This window comes from Curcuma longa, unplaced genomic scaffold (genome assembly GCF_044706935.1).
Source record: "Curcuma longa cultivar G26 ecotype Majalengka, Jawa Barat unplaced genomic scaffold, ITB_CL_G26_1.1 contig_10590, whole genome shotgun sequence".
NCBI lineage: Eukaryota > Viridiplantae > Streptophyta > Magnoliopsida > Zingiberales > Zingiberaceae > Curcuma > Curcuma longa.
Genome location: NW_027428655.1, coordinates 1,460 through 19,241, shown reverse-complemented (window position 1 = coordinate 19,241; position 17,782 = coordinate 1,460). Strand labels below are relative to the sequence as shown.

The 17,782-nt window shown below is 37.0% G+C and overlaps 1 protein-coding gene and 1 pseudogene across 2 annotated transcripts; both read left to right on the top strand.

Annotated features, from left to right (window-relative positions):
• The first annotated feature begins 1,680 nt into the window (after positions 1 to 1,680).
• LOC141815805 (uncharacterized) lies at positions 1,681 to 14,529 on the top strand. 2 transcript variants are annotated; one of them, XM_074703686.1, is made up of 4 exons: positions 1,681 to 2,136; positions 2,322 to 2,741; positions 12,100 to 13,465; positions 13,580 to 14,529. In XM_074703686.1, exons 2-4 carry the CDS (start codon positions 2,667 to 2,669, stop codon positions 14,056 to 14,058), a joined length of 1,920 nt encoding a protein of 639 aa, XP_074559787.1. In that variant the 5' UTR covers positions 1,681 to 2,136; positions 2,322 to 2,666; the 3' UTR covers positions 14,059 to 14,529. The 2 variants fall into 2 exon arrangements, with proteins under 2 accessions (XP_074559787.1, XP_074559786.1); XM_074703685.1 differs by having other exon boundaries at positions 1,681 to 2,181.
• Positions 14,530 to 15,959: 1,430 nt separating this feature from the next.
• LOC141815804 (uncharacterized) lies at positions 15,960 to 17,192 on the top strand (annotated as a pseudogene).
• The last annotated feature ends 590 nt before the right edge of the window (positions 17,193 to 17,782 follow it).

The following is a 17,782-nucleotide window of genomic DNA, read 5'->3' as shown; positions in this document are numbered from 1 at the left end:
CTTGGGCATGGATCATGAGGTCGGTGCTTCTATGCTTGTCATGAGAGGACGAGATTTATTCATCGTTGAGCTGTGTGTTGTAGCTCGTGGTGACTTCTCAAGGAGGTTTGCCTAAGATCCGTGCGGGTCTTATGATGCTTAAAGTGAATTGGGTTATGAGCACTGAGGTCCCGAGGGGTTTGGTTGGTATTGTAAGTCTAACGTTGATCTACTAGTTGGTCAAGGGGTTCTATAAAGGATCGAGCTTAGTCATGAAGTCGGATATGAGGAGGTGCATTATTATTGAGGAATGGTCATCCATATAACGAAGAACTCATCTTGTATACCCAAGTGTATGTTGTCCCCTCGATGAGGTTAACGTTCCGTTGGATGATAAGATACCTGTGCCAGTAGGGGAGGGAGCTCGGACATTTTGCGTGAGGTCCGCACCTACTGAGCTAAGGGAGAAGCTCGTTTCCTAGGGAGATTGGTCTTCCCTACCTTCCTCTTGGCGTCGAGAAAATATTACTCCGTGTCTACTCCGATTTTTTTGTCCTTCCTCTATGTCACGTGTTTCTTCGTCCCCAGGGGTTATTTGAGCCGAATCAGTATATTTGTGTCTACAAAATTTATTTTTAATTTTTGATAAAAAAAATTGATAGTACAGATCTAAGATATTAAATTTAGGGAGGTCGTATGATGAAAATAATTATTATATGTTGTATATAATTTTACTTGAACTAAGATTTCTAAATTTGACATTTATAACTCTAATACACCGAAATATTCAAATATCGAATTATACGACATTAGAAATTTAAAAATATTCAATTAAACAAGTTGGATTTTTTGAAAAATGCTCAAATAAATCTAAAAATTCATTCTATATCTTAGATCAATGTAAAGTTCGCATCTACATCCAAAGATACAATAAATATTAATTATTGATATCAAAATCGAACTAAAATTGTATAAATCAACTCAAAAATTTACTCGTCCTCGAACAACTTCCGAATTCTTAATTTATATATATATATAATCATGTTAAAGAAAAATAAATATACTCATTGGTTTATAAATTTTTGACATTGATATTAATTCTACTAATTACAACTATAACTATGAGTACTATAGAGAGATTAATTTTTATTATAAGAGTTATAAAACATAGATTACCCAATTGAATAAGTGATAATTAAATAAATACTAATTTTATTATATAGAGAAAGATATATTTCAATAGTTGATAATAAAATTATTATATAAAGATTTTAAAATCTAAAAATTTGAAAAGAATAATTGTAAAATAATTATTTTATAATCTTTTATGATTATAAAATTTTATATTATTTTATTTTATTAATTATATTATATTATTATTTATAGTGAATCAAAATCCTAATTCCGCACTAGAGACAGATCAATTATGATTCCATCCTATCAAATTGGGTGATAGATAATTGACTCATTGACCTGGATCCAGATCGGATCCGAAAGGTCTGTGATCAGACCCATCTCAAGGAACTTTGGAGTATTTTTTAAATGGTTTTAAAATTATCAAGGGCGTATGGCAAATGAAGAGAAACTTTAGGAGCTAAATGAAATTTCCCAAAATTTTTACTCATGTTTATCACATGGGTCTATAAATACAGCCGCTGGCTCCTCCTACCACTCTCTCTTTTCCAGTGGTTTGATCGGAGACGGAAAGGGGCCGCAGCTTAGCTCAATCCATCCCCTGAACGACCCAGAACAAATCGTCTGCCTCTTGTAGATCTTCGAACCCAAGAAGGCGATTTTGCCGCCGATCCGCGCGTATACGTATCGAGAGTCGAACTGCAGAGGTGATTGGCGTCAAAGTCTGGATCTTCCTTCCTCTTTGGCCACTAACCCCTTACCGGAACTTTTCCCCGGCGGACTTCCCAATTTTTCTTGCTAGTATTTTGAGTAAAAGTGCTTCGTCTTTGTCCATCGGTTTTTACTTTCCACTTCGAATCCCTTGCTTGAACCCACCTTGTAAGGTTCCCTCTTTGGGTCTATTACGGATTTGGAGCTCGGCTTCTCGGCCTCCGTTGGTCTACGAGGTTAAGTGTTGGGACACGAGAATTGGACTTTGGAAGGCTTCCGGACTGTTGCGGAGATCGGTTTTGATGCGTTTAGGTTCGTGTCTTTGCGGCTGCTAGAGCGACGGTGTTTCTTGCTGGGGTTAGCTTCTTTGTTGAGAGAAAAATATCCTCTTTTGACCTCTAAGTATTGTTCCTAGGACAGTGAGTGGTCACTTTTTGATAAGTTTTTAGGAGGGTCGCACTTTCAGATTGCTTAGATCAGTTCATTGATTCATGCAGTGCTGGCTTAGGAGGTGGGCATGCTGTATTATTGTGCACTGTTCTTCGTTGCGCTTGTAGCAGGCTCTTCATTGGTAGTTCAAGGATGATTTTGCTGAGAGCAGGAAAAAAACGTATTGACTGAGTCTATTGGGTGATTGGCAGGTTTACTCCAACTTTAAGATCATCAGGTTTGCTTGGGTTATTTGTGGTGGTGACTCGCGTGAAATTAATGAAGATGACCTGAAACTGGAAATGATTGTGGGAACATGTTGCAGCAGCAGGAGCATGGGTGGTTCTCTGTTCCCTTTCTGGAACAGCCGTATTGGATACTAAGTTTTGTAGCCGATCCAGGTTCACCGTGCAATGTCTCGCTGCTTCCCATTTTCTCCAACAGGACATGAAAAGAAGACGAATGACCACTTAGACTCACTAGCCGAGGTGCCTCTTTTTTCGCTTAATCAAAGTACTTTCAGGTTTTGTCTCTATTGTCGTATTCCCAACCTTGGCCCTTGACTAGTTAATTTATGAACTATCAGGGTAGTTTAAGTATCATTCTAACTTATTATATCTAATCAGACAATCATAGTGTTTTAGGTGAGACATGATAGTTTTATGACATGAAACAAGCTAACTGGTCAGTAGCTGCTTTGTTTTTTCTTTAGATTGCTAATCACAAGTCTCTCCTACTCACTAACTGGGCCCTTCAGAATTAGGATGAGAAACTTGAACTAATCTTGTATTAAGTTACATATGGTAGAGTTACAACTGATGTTCTGTCTTCTACCAATGATAGATCGTATCATTTTTACTGGCACGTACCTCACTCACTAGTAGCTTGAGGGAATATGTTGGTAGCTTTCCTGTTCACTTTATGAAGTTGAGTTGTCTAGACTTATTACTGTGCAAGTCTAAGTAATGCCCATTTGCAAATAAAGCTATGGCACATGCCCTGGGATGGATATTGGAAACCTAGACTTACTCATACTGTAAGGTGTTTAATGCTTTTATGTCCCTATCAGTTATATACCATTGTCACTAAACTTCTCTTAGGATTCTTTCTGTATAGCCTAGTTTTGGGTTGGAATTGTCACTAGCATTGTCAATGTACAGAAAAACAGAAAATCTCTGTTGCTTTTTCTTAATAATGAAATATCACTGGTATGTATTGTTAGACAATCTTGTTGCCGGAGATATAGGGAATGTAATTTGAATTATGAACTGAAATTACAGTTGCTAGGTAAACTCCTAGTTCGACAGAGCTGCTTTGAGTGCTTCTCGAGTCTGTTCGAGTAGAAGTCACTAAGATGCTCTTGCGTTTCCCCAGTGCCGTGAGGCCTGCGGCTCGACACTTCCCGAGCTCGAGTGGGAAGCAGAGTTCGAGTCGAGGTGCACAGTAACGCTCGAGCAGTTGTTGCAAATAGAAAACCGAGTACTTCCTGAGTGTCACTAGGTTTGAGCGGTCTGAAGCTTCTTAAGCTCGAGTGGGATGTTGATTTAGCCGAATGCATGAACTTCCGAGTTACCCGAATGCTAAGTTGCCCGAGTGGATTGTCGAGTCTGGAAGTTGAGTCGGCCGAGTAGTAGAGAGTCGAGCTGACTGAGTTGCTGAGTCGATTGAGTGCTCCCACCAAGTCCTTGAGTACTCCCGAGCGACACCAAACGCTGTCGAGTGGACTGTTGATTGATTACCGAGTCGACCGAGTCCAATGGGTTATTGCTACTAAGTCGGGGAAGCCACATTCCTGATAGCTAGTATCGCTCGAGCCCGAGTGGGTTGTTGTACCCAATCGAAAAATGATGTCGAGGCTTGCTTTTAAAGCAATTTTCTGAAAATAGATTCGCTCCACTTTCGGTGGTGCTTTGAAATTATCGTGAGTCGTCTATTTCTCAAAATATGATGATAAACCGTGATCATCACCAAACACTGGTGGTCGCCCGTACTGAATTGTGCTCGATTGCTATCACGGGTGGATTTGTCGAGTGGATGCACGATAGAGAAAAAGATAATGAGGACGAAGGTGGATGAAGATTCTTTGCTTGCACTTCTCCCTGCTCAAGATTACGACCTTCTCTTTTATAGGTGCTTCGACTTAGACAACATTAAATGGCCGTTAATTTATTATCTTTATTTGCTCGGATCAAAGCACCCGTTGTAGTTGATCGTTTCACCAGGAAGTTACTGATACACCATTAACATCAGTTAATGCATCCGTTACGTACTTGAATAGGTAGCAAAATTGAATTCGAGTAGCAAAACATAGGTCGATTAGCTTGCGTAAATTTCGCCCCGACCAGTCCGACATTCGACGCATGCAGGTCGTGCTCGCACATGAGTCACCTTTGGTCAGTGCAATTCGAGTTCTGGATTTGCACCACCTTGCATTTGCGTGTGTGAGAGAAAGCCTCTTCCCATACACATGTTCACAACATCAATGCTTGTGATATATTATAAACCAACCATAATGCCTTGAAACTCCTAATGTGGAACTAAAGTCCCATTCATAATAAAGTCTCCTTCATCCATGTCTTCTTGTTTCCATTCAAATTTTCAACAATCCCCTACATGAACAGAAACACGATATGTGATAGCATTCAACAGTTGAGTCCAATATAGGATGGGTAAGTTTTACCCTTTGAACCTTCTCTTATGAAAACATATTTGTTTATTGACTGACAATAGACATGATGCTCTTCAACTGTTCTACCGTTTGTGTAAACATTGACATATCTTATCCATTACTCTATCTGATACAACTCAGTTCTTATGAGTGTGTTCGTTCTTAGCCATGAACATGCTTGGTTCTGTAAAAAGTTGTAAGAATTGTGTCTCTAATTCTCTTCGAAACGGCTTCACTTCTTTCTTACATAGATGATCTCTTAAGAGTATTCCATATTACTCTATTGGATCATTAAAAGTTGTATGCTTAACCTCCATCCTTTTACTAATCCATTGGATCGTTCTCCCATAGTGAGCTACTTAATCGGCGTAGTTAGGTTGTCCCTTTGAACCTAGTTCTTGGGATCTCCAGTCTGCATAGATTGGTTTTCCTTTGCACCAACTTTCTCATTGGCGTCAAGCTCATCCCTTACGATGAGCTTACAACTAATTCTCTATTTAACTTTTTGGTTAGCGGATTCGCTAGGTTATTATTTGACTTTACATAGTCAATAGTGATAACTTCCGTTGAGAGTAGTTGCCTAATATTATATGTCTACGACGTATTTGTCTAGACTTACTATTATACCAATGACTCTGTATCTAGTCAGTTGTCAATTGATTATCGCAATATATGTATATTATCGACACAGATTTTGCCTATCTTAGAACATCTTCCAAGAATTGTCTTAGCCATTCAGTCTCATCATCATATTTGTCAAGAGCTACAAACTTAGATTCATCGTGGATCTGGTTATTACGGTTTGCTTAGAAGATTTTTACGAAATGACTTCACCTCCTAAAGTGAATACATATCCATTCTAGATTTAGAGTCTTTCATGTCAGATATTTAATTCTATCGTTGTATCCTTCGATCATAACATGATATCTTGTATAGTGCAGTTCATAATCACGAATATACCACAAGTACCTCAATACTCTAGTTATACCTTTCCAGTGCTCAACACTGGGATTACTTGTATATTTACTCAGTTTACTTATTGCGTAGACTAAGTCTGATTGTGTATAGCTTATTAGGTACATCAAACTTTCAATCACCTAGAGTACTCTATTTGAGAGATACTATCTTCTCGATTTTTTGATAGATGTTGATTCGTATCTATCATAGTTCGTGTAACGCAGTATCACCCTTAGTGAATCTCTTAAAAATCTTGTTCACATAATGAGATTGACTTAGAACAAATCCTTTTAATATTCTAAGAATTTTGATTATTAGAATAACATTAGCTAGGTCCATATCTTTTATATCAAATATTTAGTTTAACATATCTTTAATGAATTCGATTATCTTATCATTGCTCTCAATGATAAGCATGTTATCTACATATAGACATAAGATGACATAGTCATTCTTTGTGACTTTCATGTAGACATATTTATTACATTCATTGATATTAAATCCATAATCCTTCATGACATTATCAAATTTCTCATGCCATTACTTTGACGCTTGTTTCACACCGTATAACGACTTCACTAATTTACAATCCTTGTTTTCCTGCCCTGGCGTAGAAAACCCCTCAGGTTGCTCCATATATATTTTCTCTTCTAGATCTCTATTTAGAAAGATTGTCTTTACATTCATTTGATATATTTTCAAATTTCATAGAGTGTTGCTAGTCAACAATGTTGGATCGAAAGCGCTAGAGGGGGGGGGGGGTGAATAGCGCTCGCGGCTTTTTCGTTCGTTTCGGAATCGTACGAGTAAAACAAACGCAGCGGAAACAAAGATAAAACAAGGCACAGAGACACCAAGATTTACTTGGTTCGGAGTCTTTCCTACTCCAAGGCCCCGATCGTTGATCGCTTTCGATGGGCAACAACTATAATATCGAAAAAACTTTATACAATCAGTATTTTAATTCAAATGCTATAATAAAATTATACCAACAATTTAAGAGATGAAGAATCGGATCAGCAGAACGTTGTTGAAGCTTTTTGAGGCAGCACGTTGGAGAAGACCGATTGCTCTCTTGTTCAAGAGATTCATTGCTTTGCTCTTCACGTTGAGTTGCCTTTTAAAGCTTTTGCAAAGTTAATCAAGATCCTTGGAAATAGGATCTACACGTTGAAGCACCAATTAAAGTCTTACACGCGTGGATCAGCCTTGCACGCATGGATCAGCCGATCAGAGCAGATTTATTCTGCTGCTTATCCACAATTCAAGACAAATATTGCATTTTGGTCCCTGCAAAACATGTTAATCTCAAAGCAAACCAAATGTTGCATTTTGATCCCTGCAAAATATGTTAATCCCAAAACAGACCTGCAACACAAAGTTAGGACATAAATGGATAAAAAGAGATGTCGACAGCCTCCGGACTGTCCGGGTTTGACTTCGGATTTCCATCCGGAAATCCTAGGTCGACCCGACGCCTACTGTTCCCTCTTCTGGGGAACGTGTCCTCACCTACTCCCCTCAAGAGAGATTACCTGATGCCAGTACGATCCTCCAGATCGACTGGACTTTTGCTCGGCGCTCGATGCTCCCGGACTTTCTGCTGGACTTCCGCTTCCCGGATGGTCCAGTCTTCCACCTGGTTCACGACACCAGGACTTTCCACCTAGGGTTACCACCCCCTAGGACTTTTTGCCTGAAGCACTCGACCCACCAAGACTTTCCGCATAGGGTTACCACCCCCTATGACCTAGGGTTACCACCCCCTAGGATTTTCCCCTTGCCTAACCGCAGCTAGGACTTTTGCCTAAGTACACTTAGGACTTTCCTGCAAACTCATTCAAACCGTTAGATCACAAATGGACTTAACTTTGAATCCTTTTGCCATAATCAAAACTTAGGTTCGATCGTCGGATGCTTCCCGCACCAACAAACAATACTCTAATGTAAGCTATTTTCGATATCGGAGAATATATATTAAAGTAATCAAGGTCATCTCATTGTCGGTAATCTTTAATTACCAATTTAGCCTTGAACTTATCAATTGTGCCATTTGATTTCTTCTTCTTGAAAATCCATTTGCACTCTAGTAATTTACTTTTTTGAGGAAGATCCACAAGTTCCCAGGTGTGATTTTGCAAGATAGAGTGAATTTTAGATGCAATTGTCTCTTTCCATTGAAGTTCTTCAGAAAAGTTTACTGTTTCTGAGTGACTTTGGGGATCACTTTCTAACATGAAAGTGATAAAATTGATTCCGAAGGATTTATCCACCTGAGATCTTTTACTCCATCTGAGCTTAATCTTAACTGGTTCTTTTTCTTTTTGTATTTCATATACTCATTTTGAGAAACTTGCTTCTTCTCAAATTTTATACAGAAATACATGCTCGAAGAACGAAATATTTCTCGATTTAATAATCCAATTCTTGTGTATATTCGGTATTTGTGACTCAACACAAAAATCAATAAGCACTATTGTTATTTGCATATTCAATAAATATGCTATCAATAGTTTTTGGTCATATCTTAATCCTTTTCGGATTAGACATCAAAATTTTGGCAAGACTCCCCTACATTCGCAAATATTTGTAGGATGTTTGTCTTCTATTCTACAACTTATAAGGGCTCTCATCTATTTTCATTCGAAACACCTTATTCAAAAGGTAATTAACTGTTAACACAACTTTCCTTCACACGTGCTCTAGAAGTCCAGAGCTCAATAAAAGAGCATTCGTTATTTCTTTCACAGTATGATTTTTTCGCTCAACAACACCATTTTATTGAGTATATGAAGTTGTTTCGTGTTTGATCTCATATTCAATATACAACTCAGCGAACAGTGATACATATTTATCACTTCGGTCATTTCGAACTATCTTAATCTTTTTTATTAAATTGGTTTTCAATTTCATTCTTATAGAGAATACATTTCTCTATAATTTCATCCTTATTTTTGAAAAGATACACAAAATAATATATTTTTTTATCATCAATAAAAGTGATGAAGTATTCATTCTCACCATATATCGGTGTACCTTTTAGATTGCACATCGACGTGTACCTTTTAGGTCACATATATCGGTATGGATTAGGCCGAGTGGTTCATTATTTCTTTCAACGCATAGAAAGGATGACTTTGTGATTTTCACTTCAACATAAGTCTCACATTTATGTTTTGGATCAAAGTGGAATGCATGTGATAAATTCATAAAAGAAATCTTTTCACTCCAAATATTTCAAGAGGTAAACCTTATTTATAATTAGGACTCTATTCTATGAAGTAAATCAAGATTTTATTCTAAGAACTAATTTATATTTTACCTATAATACAAATTAGGATACCAAATCATCCTTAGCTATATTTACAATATTCTAACACTCTCCCTCAAGCTGGAGAATATAAATCATATGCACCCAGCTTGCTACATATGTAGTGAATTCGATGACATCTTAGTGACTTAGTGAATATATCTGTTAGTTGATCATGTGAGTTAACAAAATTAGTAGATATTTCTCCAGATATGATTTTCTCTTTGACAAAGTGACAATCGACTTCAATATGCTTTGTCCTCTTATGAAAAACTGGATTCGAGGCGATATGTATGGTGACTTGGTTGTCACATATAAGTGACATTTGTGTAACCTCTCCAAATCTTAGCTCTTGAAACAACCGTTTGAGCTATATAAGCTCTTGACTGGCTATGACTATAACTCGATACTCTGCCTCTGCACTGGATTCGAGGGGGAGTATTGGTTATAAATATCCGTTATTTTTTATAGACTTTTTCTAGAATAGACCCTAAACTCTTAACTATAAATAGGGTCTTATATCGTGTAATTGGAATAAGATTCTTTTGTTATTTTAGATAACACCACCAAACACTAGTGGTCGCAGCAAATTGAATTGTACCCGATTGCTATCATGGGTGGATCTACCGAGCGGATGCATGACAGAGAGAAAGATAACATTTTAAACCAACCATAATACCTTGAAACTCCTAATATGGAACTAAAATCCCATTCACAATGGAGTCTCCTTCATCCATTTGGATCTTCTTGTTTCCATTCAAATTTCCAACATGTAAATAGTACTATTTGTTACAATGGTCAAATTTCAGAGTATCATGAATTTTGTCGATTATTCTGGCTGTCAATGATTTATTTATTACTTTAAAAAATGTTTAAAATGTTCTCTATGTCAGAATTTCAATGTCTAGTTGATGGCCCAATTTTGGTATTGTATGCTTCAAGGTGTGCTAAAATCAATTTAAATGAGTTTTAATCTAAAATGTCTGTTTTCTTAGCTTCCTTACCTCCACATATTAGTCTAAAACAATTAGAAGGTAAATTGAATTCTATGACAACTAGAATGTCTATTGAATTGAAAATTTGAAGCATCAGACTACAAAATTGTAACAAACATGTTGAGTAATGCACTTGCTAATAACAAAATGAGTATTGACCATTGAATGAGAGCATTGAGTCTTGTAGGCATTGTACTATAGTTTTTCAAGACCCATATATTACATAATGCTACTACTATATCTATATAAAAATTGGTTTCTTCACATATCTATAAATATCTCCCAGTCAACAATTGGGACTTGGTTGGACTTGGACGGACACAATTGGAACCACAATAGGTACAAGTATGGGATATGATTGCATCTCTATTTCTTCAATTCTTGCATTACTCCTCTTTGCTGCTACTATTGCTTTGATTAGTGCATATCCTTTTCCTCTCACTCTCTGTCTTTCTATTGTTTCATCTCCTTCCCATGATCAGTAGCTGAAATGGAAGATGAGTCATGGAAGAGAATCTTTTGCTTTGATGACAGTCCATTGGTGCTTATCCACTTCCCCTTCTCTCTTTCTAGTGTTTCATTTTCTCACCATAACTGGTAGATGGGATCAAAGGATGAGTCATGGAGAGATGCAAGCACTGCCCTATGTTGCCTTATCACATACAGATGTGGGCTTACTTTCAGTTTGGATACCAAAATTTTGATAGTTTGACAATTAATGTTGGATGACATTTTGCTTCATGAATAAAAAGGGGATATTTTGGAAAGCTAATCAGCCTTAAATTTTACGTAATTGATTTCCTCGTTATATATTGTACCTTTCAAATGTTTCAAGTGCTTCGCCTATTTCCTGATATTTCCAATTTCCTTGAGCTTATTTCATGATATTCCCAATTTCTATGACCACAGTTGTTGTTTGCTACTTTAATTTTGATGTTAACCCACCATAGAAACTTTCTGTCAATAATGGTGGTTTAATTTATGAAGTTTATTTTACCTAATTTTCTAGTTTTTACTAAGATATATATACGTAAATCAGTTCCAACTTATAACTAGAAATTGATTCGAGGCTCTCCCTTCCAGTAGTATATTGGAGTGAATTTGATAATAGAGTTGAAGGTTACCACAGCAAAATGCCTGTTACAATAGACCTTACTCTGAGTGCTGGACATTCTATAGCCATATCTTTGTTTGTCACATTTTATTTTCCAACTGAAAAAAAAATCTTGATTTGGTAGTTTGTCTTGAAAGCTTCATCCTCGGATGAAAATAAGAAAAGAACTGCTAATAGAAGTTGGTAGAATCTTAAGGCTAATTGTTTGTCAATGATCTTTGATCTGCTGTCAAATTTTATTTGAAATCACATCTTTACTATGCTGTTATAGAAGTCTCATTTGATCACTTGGTAAATAGTTGCCTAAATATATATGCCAAATTTTGTTATAAACATGTGCCAATTGTTTATTTAGAAACAAGCATACACTATATAGAACTCCCCGTAGTCAAGGATGTCATTTGTAAGTTGCTAGGAAAAAACTGGTCCACGATATATGTGGTGGTTTAAACATGCTTTAAGTTTATTACATATGTGCTAGTTGCTGGGTCCAAAATAAACCATGACCTTTTTTTGATATATGGAAGTCAAATATTCAGTGGATTAGAGGCTTTTACAAGTTTTGAATTCAGTATAATTTTGGCCATATCTGATGATTAGATACTTAAATTGTCTTACATAGCGAGAAATTTATCTGCTCTTTATTGTAGTCTTAATTTTGATATTGCAGAAAATGAACCAAAGTTATTCATGTGGTTTACATATTAATTTGTGTTTTGGTGATAGTTTCTTTTCAGTCAAGGATGTTAATTTTGGAAAACTGATATGTCTTGCTGTTGTTGTCTCAACTTTCAACTTTCAGGAGAAACGCAAAGAGAAGAAGCGAAAGAAAGAAAAGAAGAAAGAAAAGAGAGAAGGTAAAGAGAAGAAAGGGAGAGCTCAAAGTAAAGATAGATACAAGGAGAATAAAGATAGGAAAGAAAAGCACAAAGACTACAAGAAAAAGGATAGGAAGGACAAAAGCAGGATACAAAAAGGGAGGCCTGACAAACAAAGTCGGTCTCCTGATGGAAATTTGCTTGGAGAGGACAACCATAAGCCTGAGCAAATTAATCATTTTAAGGATTTTGACTGGGGGATCAAAGATGAACAGAAGGTGGCAGCAAACAGAAAGTTTGATAACTTCAAATTTCCAGCTCAAAAAAGCATCAGAAGCTTGGGCGCTGCGACTGCAATGGTTAAAGAAAGTGTTGCAAGTCATAGAACATTTCCATCCTCCAGTGAAGTAATTAATCGATCTAAGTTTAAGGTGTTGGACAGGGAGATCAAAGATGATAACAAGACGGCAGCAAACCAAAAGGTCAAGAACTTAAACATTCCAGTTCAAAAAAGCATTGGAACAATGGATAAAAAAAGTTCTGCAGGTCATAAAGCATTTTCATCCTCCATGGTTGCTCCACAAAGGCCAATTGACAGTATGGAAAGACCGGCTGACAATTTCCATATTACAACTCCCAAGAGAAATGAGGGGATGGCCTCTACAAGTGCAATACCAAAGGAGAAAAATGCCATGGATAAGTTGGTGCCCATGCTCATTAGTACTGGACTAAGCGGAAATGGGGGTGTATCATTACCTATGGAGAACTTGGACGGATCAATCCATAGAAGATTTAAAGGCCCATTCCCTGCAACTTCTGTGGAGATTGATGATTGCAATAACAACAAAGTTGCCATTATTTCCAATAATTCAGTGCAAAGAATGATCAATGGGGTGGGCCAATCGGTAAAAAGGCTTTCTGTTCAGAAAAATGTCAACTCTGGCCTTCCCATTAAGATGGAAGGCAGAGCGAACAAGGACCATATGGTTGCACAAAATGATCGAATGGGTGGACTTGTGGAGAAGGATGCAAATAATGGGATTCAGGAAGGGAAAGCGAAGAACAAAGAGAGGGAAGTTGATGGTAAGAGAGAAGAGAAATACAAGAATCAGGATCTTGATAAGGACAAGGATAAAGACAAACATAGGGGCAAAGAAAAAGAAAAGGCGAAAGTAAAAGAGAAAGTCAAAAAAGATAAGGAACAAAAAGAGCCTAGAGATGACAGGAAAAAGAATCAATTAGATGCTCTCAGACTAAAGCCTTTAGCCTCTCAGATACATAATGCAAAGAACCTCATTGATGAAAACATCAAGAAGAGGAAAGAAATAGAGAAAAATAGCTTTCTCAACGGTAAGTTCTGCTATATATTTATATACATTACCATAATACTGCAAGCATCCTTGCTATGCTGTTGTAAACCCATTTTGTTTGTTTTTTATCACTACATTTGCCATGACATTGCAGACACTAATTTCCGGCCTAGCAAGATTCAAAACACAAACTTCTCCACTCCCCTTCATGAAGAGAACGGGACACTACAGTCGTCTGATATTGTTTTTCCTCGATTAAAACCTGAAGCCATTGGCAATGAACTATCATTGAAAGCCATTGACCAACAGGAATGCATAAAAAATGGCACGAAAACTCAGTCATCCTCAGCTCTGTCAATGTACCCAGTTGCTGCAAAGACTGGCACTATTAATACTAAAGTTGGTGCAACTCCTCACCCAGATTGTGTGTACCTCGATCGACTATACACAATTCCCAAAGTGGATGGATACACTGAGTATGATGACCAGGAGTGGGTTTTCAGCAGCTATCACGACCGAAAGTCAAATTCTAAGCTTCAGGCCAATGCTAATGACATTCCCCAGGTTTGGTCTGAGACAATAAAAATTGAGTCAGAGAATGTTCTCGCTTTGCCGTATGTCGTTCCTTTCTGATACATGGGGTTCAAATTATCTGGAAGTTGCTAATTTATATCGAAAAAGACCAGCCAGAATGAATAACTAGTTTCTGTATGGCTATTATTCCTGGGTTAAGCTCATACTTGTTGCAGATTCAATATATGGAGCCTCTTATATGTGTAACTAACTACTCATGGCACACCCAAAAGTCGGATGGCATATCGGCTCCGACCCATCCAGGATTGTCTGCATCCAAATGGAATCAGCAAGTCATTCAGGTAACCAAGTGAGCTCCAGTGTTCAATGACAAGAAAAGAAGAGGTAGGAATGAGAAACAGCCTACTCTACCATGTCTTGAAATTCAAGTGAGAAGGGAGCAGTGGTTCTGCTGCACTGTGCACAGTTTTGATTTGTATTGATGTACATCTTTATCATATAAAAGAAATGTACAATAGAGGGTAGGAGAAAATGAAAGGGGATATTATTCATTCACACTATTAGATTTTGTCATTGGTTGACTTTTTTCTTCTAGGAAAAAGTTTGAATTTATTTTGTTTTTTTCCATTCTCAGTGTTCAAATTTACTTATTAACTTAGAGATATTGCGGTCCATATAATTTATAGAAATTAAAATAGTAATTCAATAAATAAGAGTTATATGCATTCTAAAATATTTTTATATTAGTGTAAATCATTTAAAATTATAAGATATCCATTATATCTTAAATTTATAAGATAGATCAAAGAGAAAAGGCATTTGACACGGTGACAATGCAATACTTGTCTTTTTCTATAATTTTATTTTTATCGTAATTAACTCAGTTATCCGGGTAATCCAACAACAACCGTGTTTACTGGAATTGTTGTTCACAAGTTAATTTAATTAGGCATGCAACGCGGTGATTAAGTCCACAAATTAAAAAAACTCCTTTTATTTTTTTTATTATTACTAGAAACTCTAGACAAACTAATTTGATTTCATCTAATTGAAATTTGCATTTTTAATTTAAAAATACTTTGATCTGTAACAATAGTAGGAGGAATAACTGTACTAATCTGGGGATTAAGAGATACAATAAAGAATATAAATTTATCAAATTCTCTATCTCGTAGCAATTTTAAAAATTATTTTATATTCAAAATTATTTTAATTGTAATAATTTTAATTCGCTCTAATAATATTTAATAGTTTTTTTATTAAATTGAAATAAATTTAATGAATTCTTCTTTTAATTAATATTAAAATAAGTTTAACTATAATTATTTAATAATTTTAAATATATTAAAGTAATTTTTAAGTCAAAATTACTATAATAATGTTTAAAATAAAGATATTTTTAAAATATAGAGCATCTTTTTAATATTTTTTAAATAAAATATTTTTTAATGATAATAAAATAAGTGGTATTTTTAAAAATATTTTATAGCTTTTATATAGTATTTATTTAGTTAAAAAAGGAATGATTCAGAATCTTTGAATAATCAATTGATTAACTTAAAGTCAGTTAGGCTAAACTAACCCTAATTTGGAAGTTAAAAAAATGACACAATACAATTTAATTTTCAATTTAGTTTTAGTTTGATTCAGTTTCCAACCATCAATTAAATAAGTCGAATATATATTAATTGATAATCTCAGAAAAATTCATTCTAAATAATAATAATTTTATTAATTATTTTACTCAAATTAATAGTATTAAATTATTACAATTCTCTCCCCTTCCGATTTTCCCGTTCCATCGTCTTCGTCGCTGTTCTCAGTTCTCTCCCAAAACTGCTCCTTTCTTCATCTTTCTCGCTTTTGAACCTTTTGCCAAAAGAGACTTTTGTTTATGTTTTTCTCACTAATTTGCAGTGCCTCGTCGGAAAGATTCTTCATTTCTTGACAAGCACACAGCGATTTGCTGCAGGAACGGGCGTTTGTTTACCTCGCCGGAGATGTACCGCGGTCGGCCGGAGCAGCTGCGTGATCTGAACTGGAACCAGAGAGTGGACGCGACTGGCGGCCGCCTCATGTACACGTCATCCGATGGTATGACCCCCCACAAGCTCAACCAACCGCGAAGGCAATCCCGCTCGCCAGGTGTTCGACTTAACAAGATTAACCCGTCCACGGAGGGTCAGTTGCTCCACCAACCGCAGGCCGCGGAGGGCAGCCTTCCTTCTGAGCAGCGGTTCTCCGACGGCCGGACTTACGGACATCTCCCCAATCAGTTTAGACTGCCTGAGGGCAGAATGGAGGCCTCGTCGGCGGCCGGATTGCAGTTGGACATGAACAATGGTGAATTGTTGAGCGCGAGGGAGGAATCTTCTGTGTCCGATCCAGCTGCAAATGGAGAAGCAAGTTTAGTGGCCCCTGAGAAGAAACGGAAAGCTTCTCAGAAAGGCAAAGTAAAGGTAAAAGTGTTCTTATTGATTCAAGTTTGGGAATTTTCTCTACGAACTGCTAAAAAAGACCACCTTTGCACATTTTCAGTTGGCAGAGGAAGATGATACAAGCACAAAGCGATGTCGATCGATGGCGAAGAAGAAAACCAAAACTGATTCGGTCAAACCAAAGGTACAACAGAGTGATAATGGAAATTGTACTCAGAATCAAGGGAAAAGTAGTAATTCCAAGTCCCCTAAGCCTCATAAGGATTACATCCATGTCAGGGCAAGAAGAGGCCAAGCAACAGACAATCATAGCCTTGCTGAGAGGGTATGAAGAGGCTACCATTTCAATCTTCAATGTCGATAGGCACATTGTTTCGTTCCACACATCTACTCATCGATATCTTATTCGTTCTCTTCAGGTTAGAAGAGAGAAAATAAGCCAGATGATGAAGTTGCTACAAGATCTAGTTCCTGGCTGCAATAAGGTATCCAATGGTGATGGACTCCTTAGATTTGCTTGCTTGAGGAATAGGAACCTTAGTCTCTTTTTGCCATTTATAGGTAACTGGAAAGGCGGTTATGCTCGATGAAATTATCAACTATGTGCAGTCGTTACAGAGCCAAGTCGAGGTATATTTGCCATCGTCACATTTAGCTGGCATATCTATGGAAGAATAGATCAAAAGGTTGAGGGTCTAAATTCTCTACTATTTGCATTTGAATAGTTCCTATCATTGAAGTTAGCCACTGTGCATCCACAACTTCAACAATATGGCGAGTTTCATTCCTAAGGATGTAAGTTGTGAATATGTCTTTCGTTTCCATTGATCAATATGTTTAGATTCATACATGATCCGGCGAGAATAAACCATAGTGACGTGGATAATGAGTAGGATCCGGAGAAAATCTCTGGCAATGACGAAGACCAAGGGTAAAGAGATCCCGATCTCTTTAAGTCATAATAAAGGCACTGAAGGTCTCCCTAAAGAGGACAACGAACTCTTCAGTACCAGATACAAGGTCTTCTCAACCTTCATCCAAAAATATCCCGACCTCTCCCCCTCTTGGTTCAATATTCGCGCCTCAAGCATATAGCCTACGTAGCAAACCACCAACCCCACTAGGGGGTCGACACACACCTTGATACTTAAAGACGATATCTTCGTAATTTCAGTTTACAGCCGACCTCATCCGGAGATCAGATCTCTTTAGCCTCTCCCCCTACAAAGTTCGATTTTGCACAACAATCCATCACCGACCTAACTGAGAGGTCAGCGCAGGATCAGGATTTAAGATATAGACCGATCTCGTCTTAACCTCGGTGATTACATAAGCCGATCTCATACGATCACAGTAGCATCAAACTAACTTCATATACCAACCTC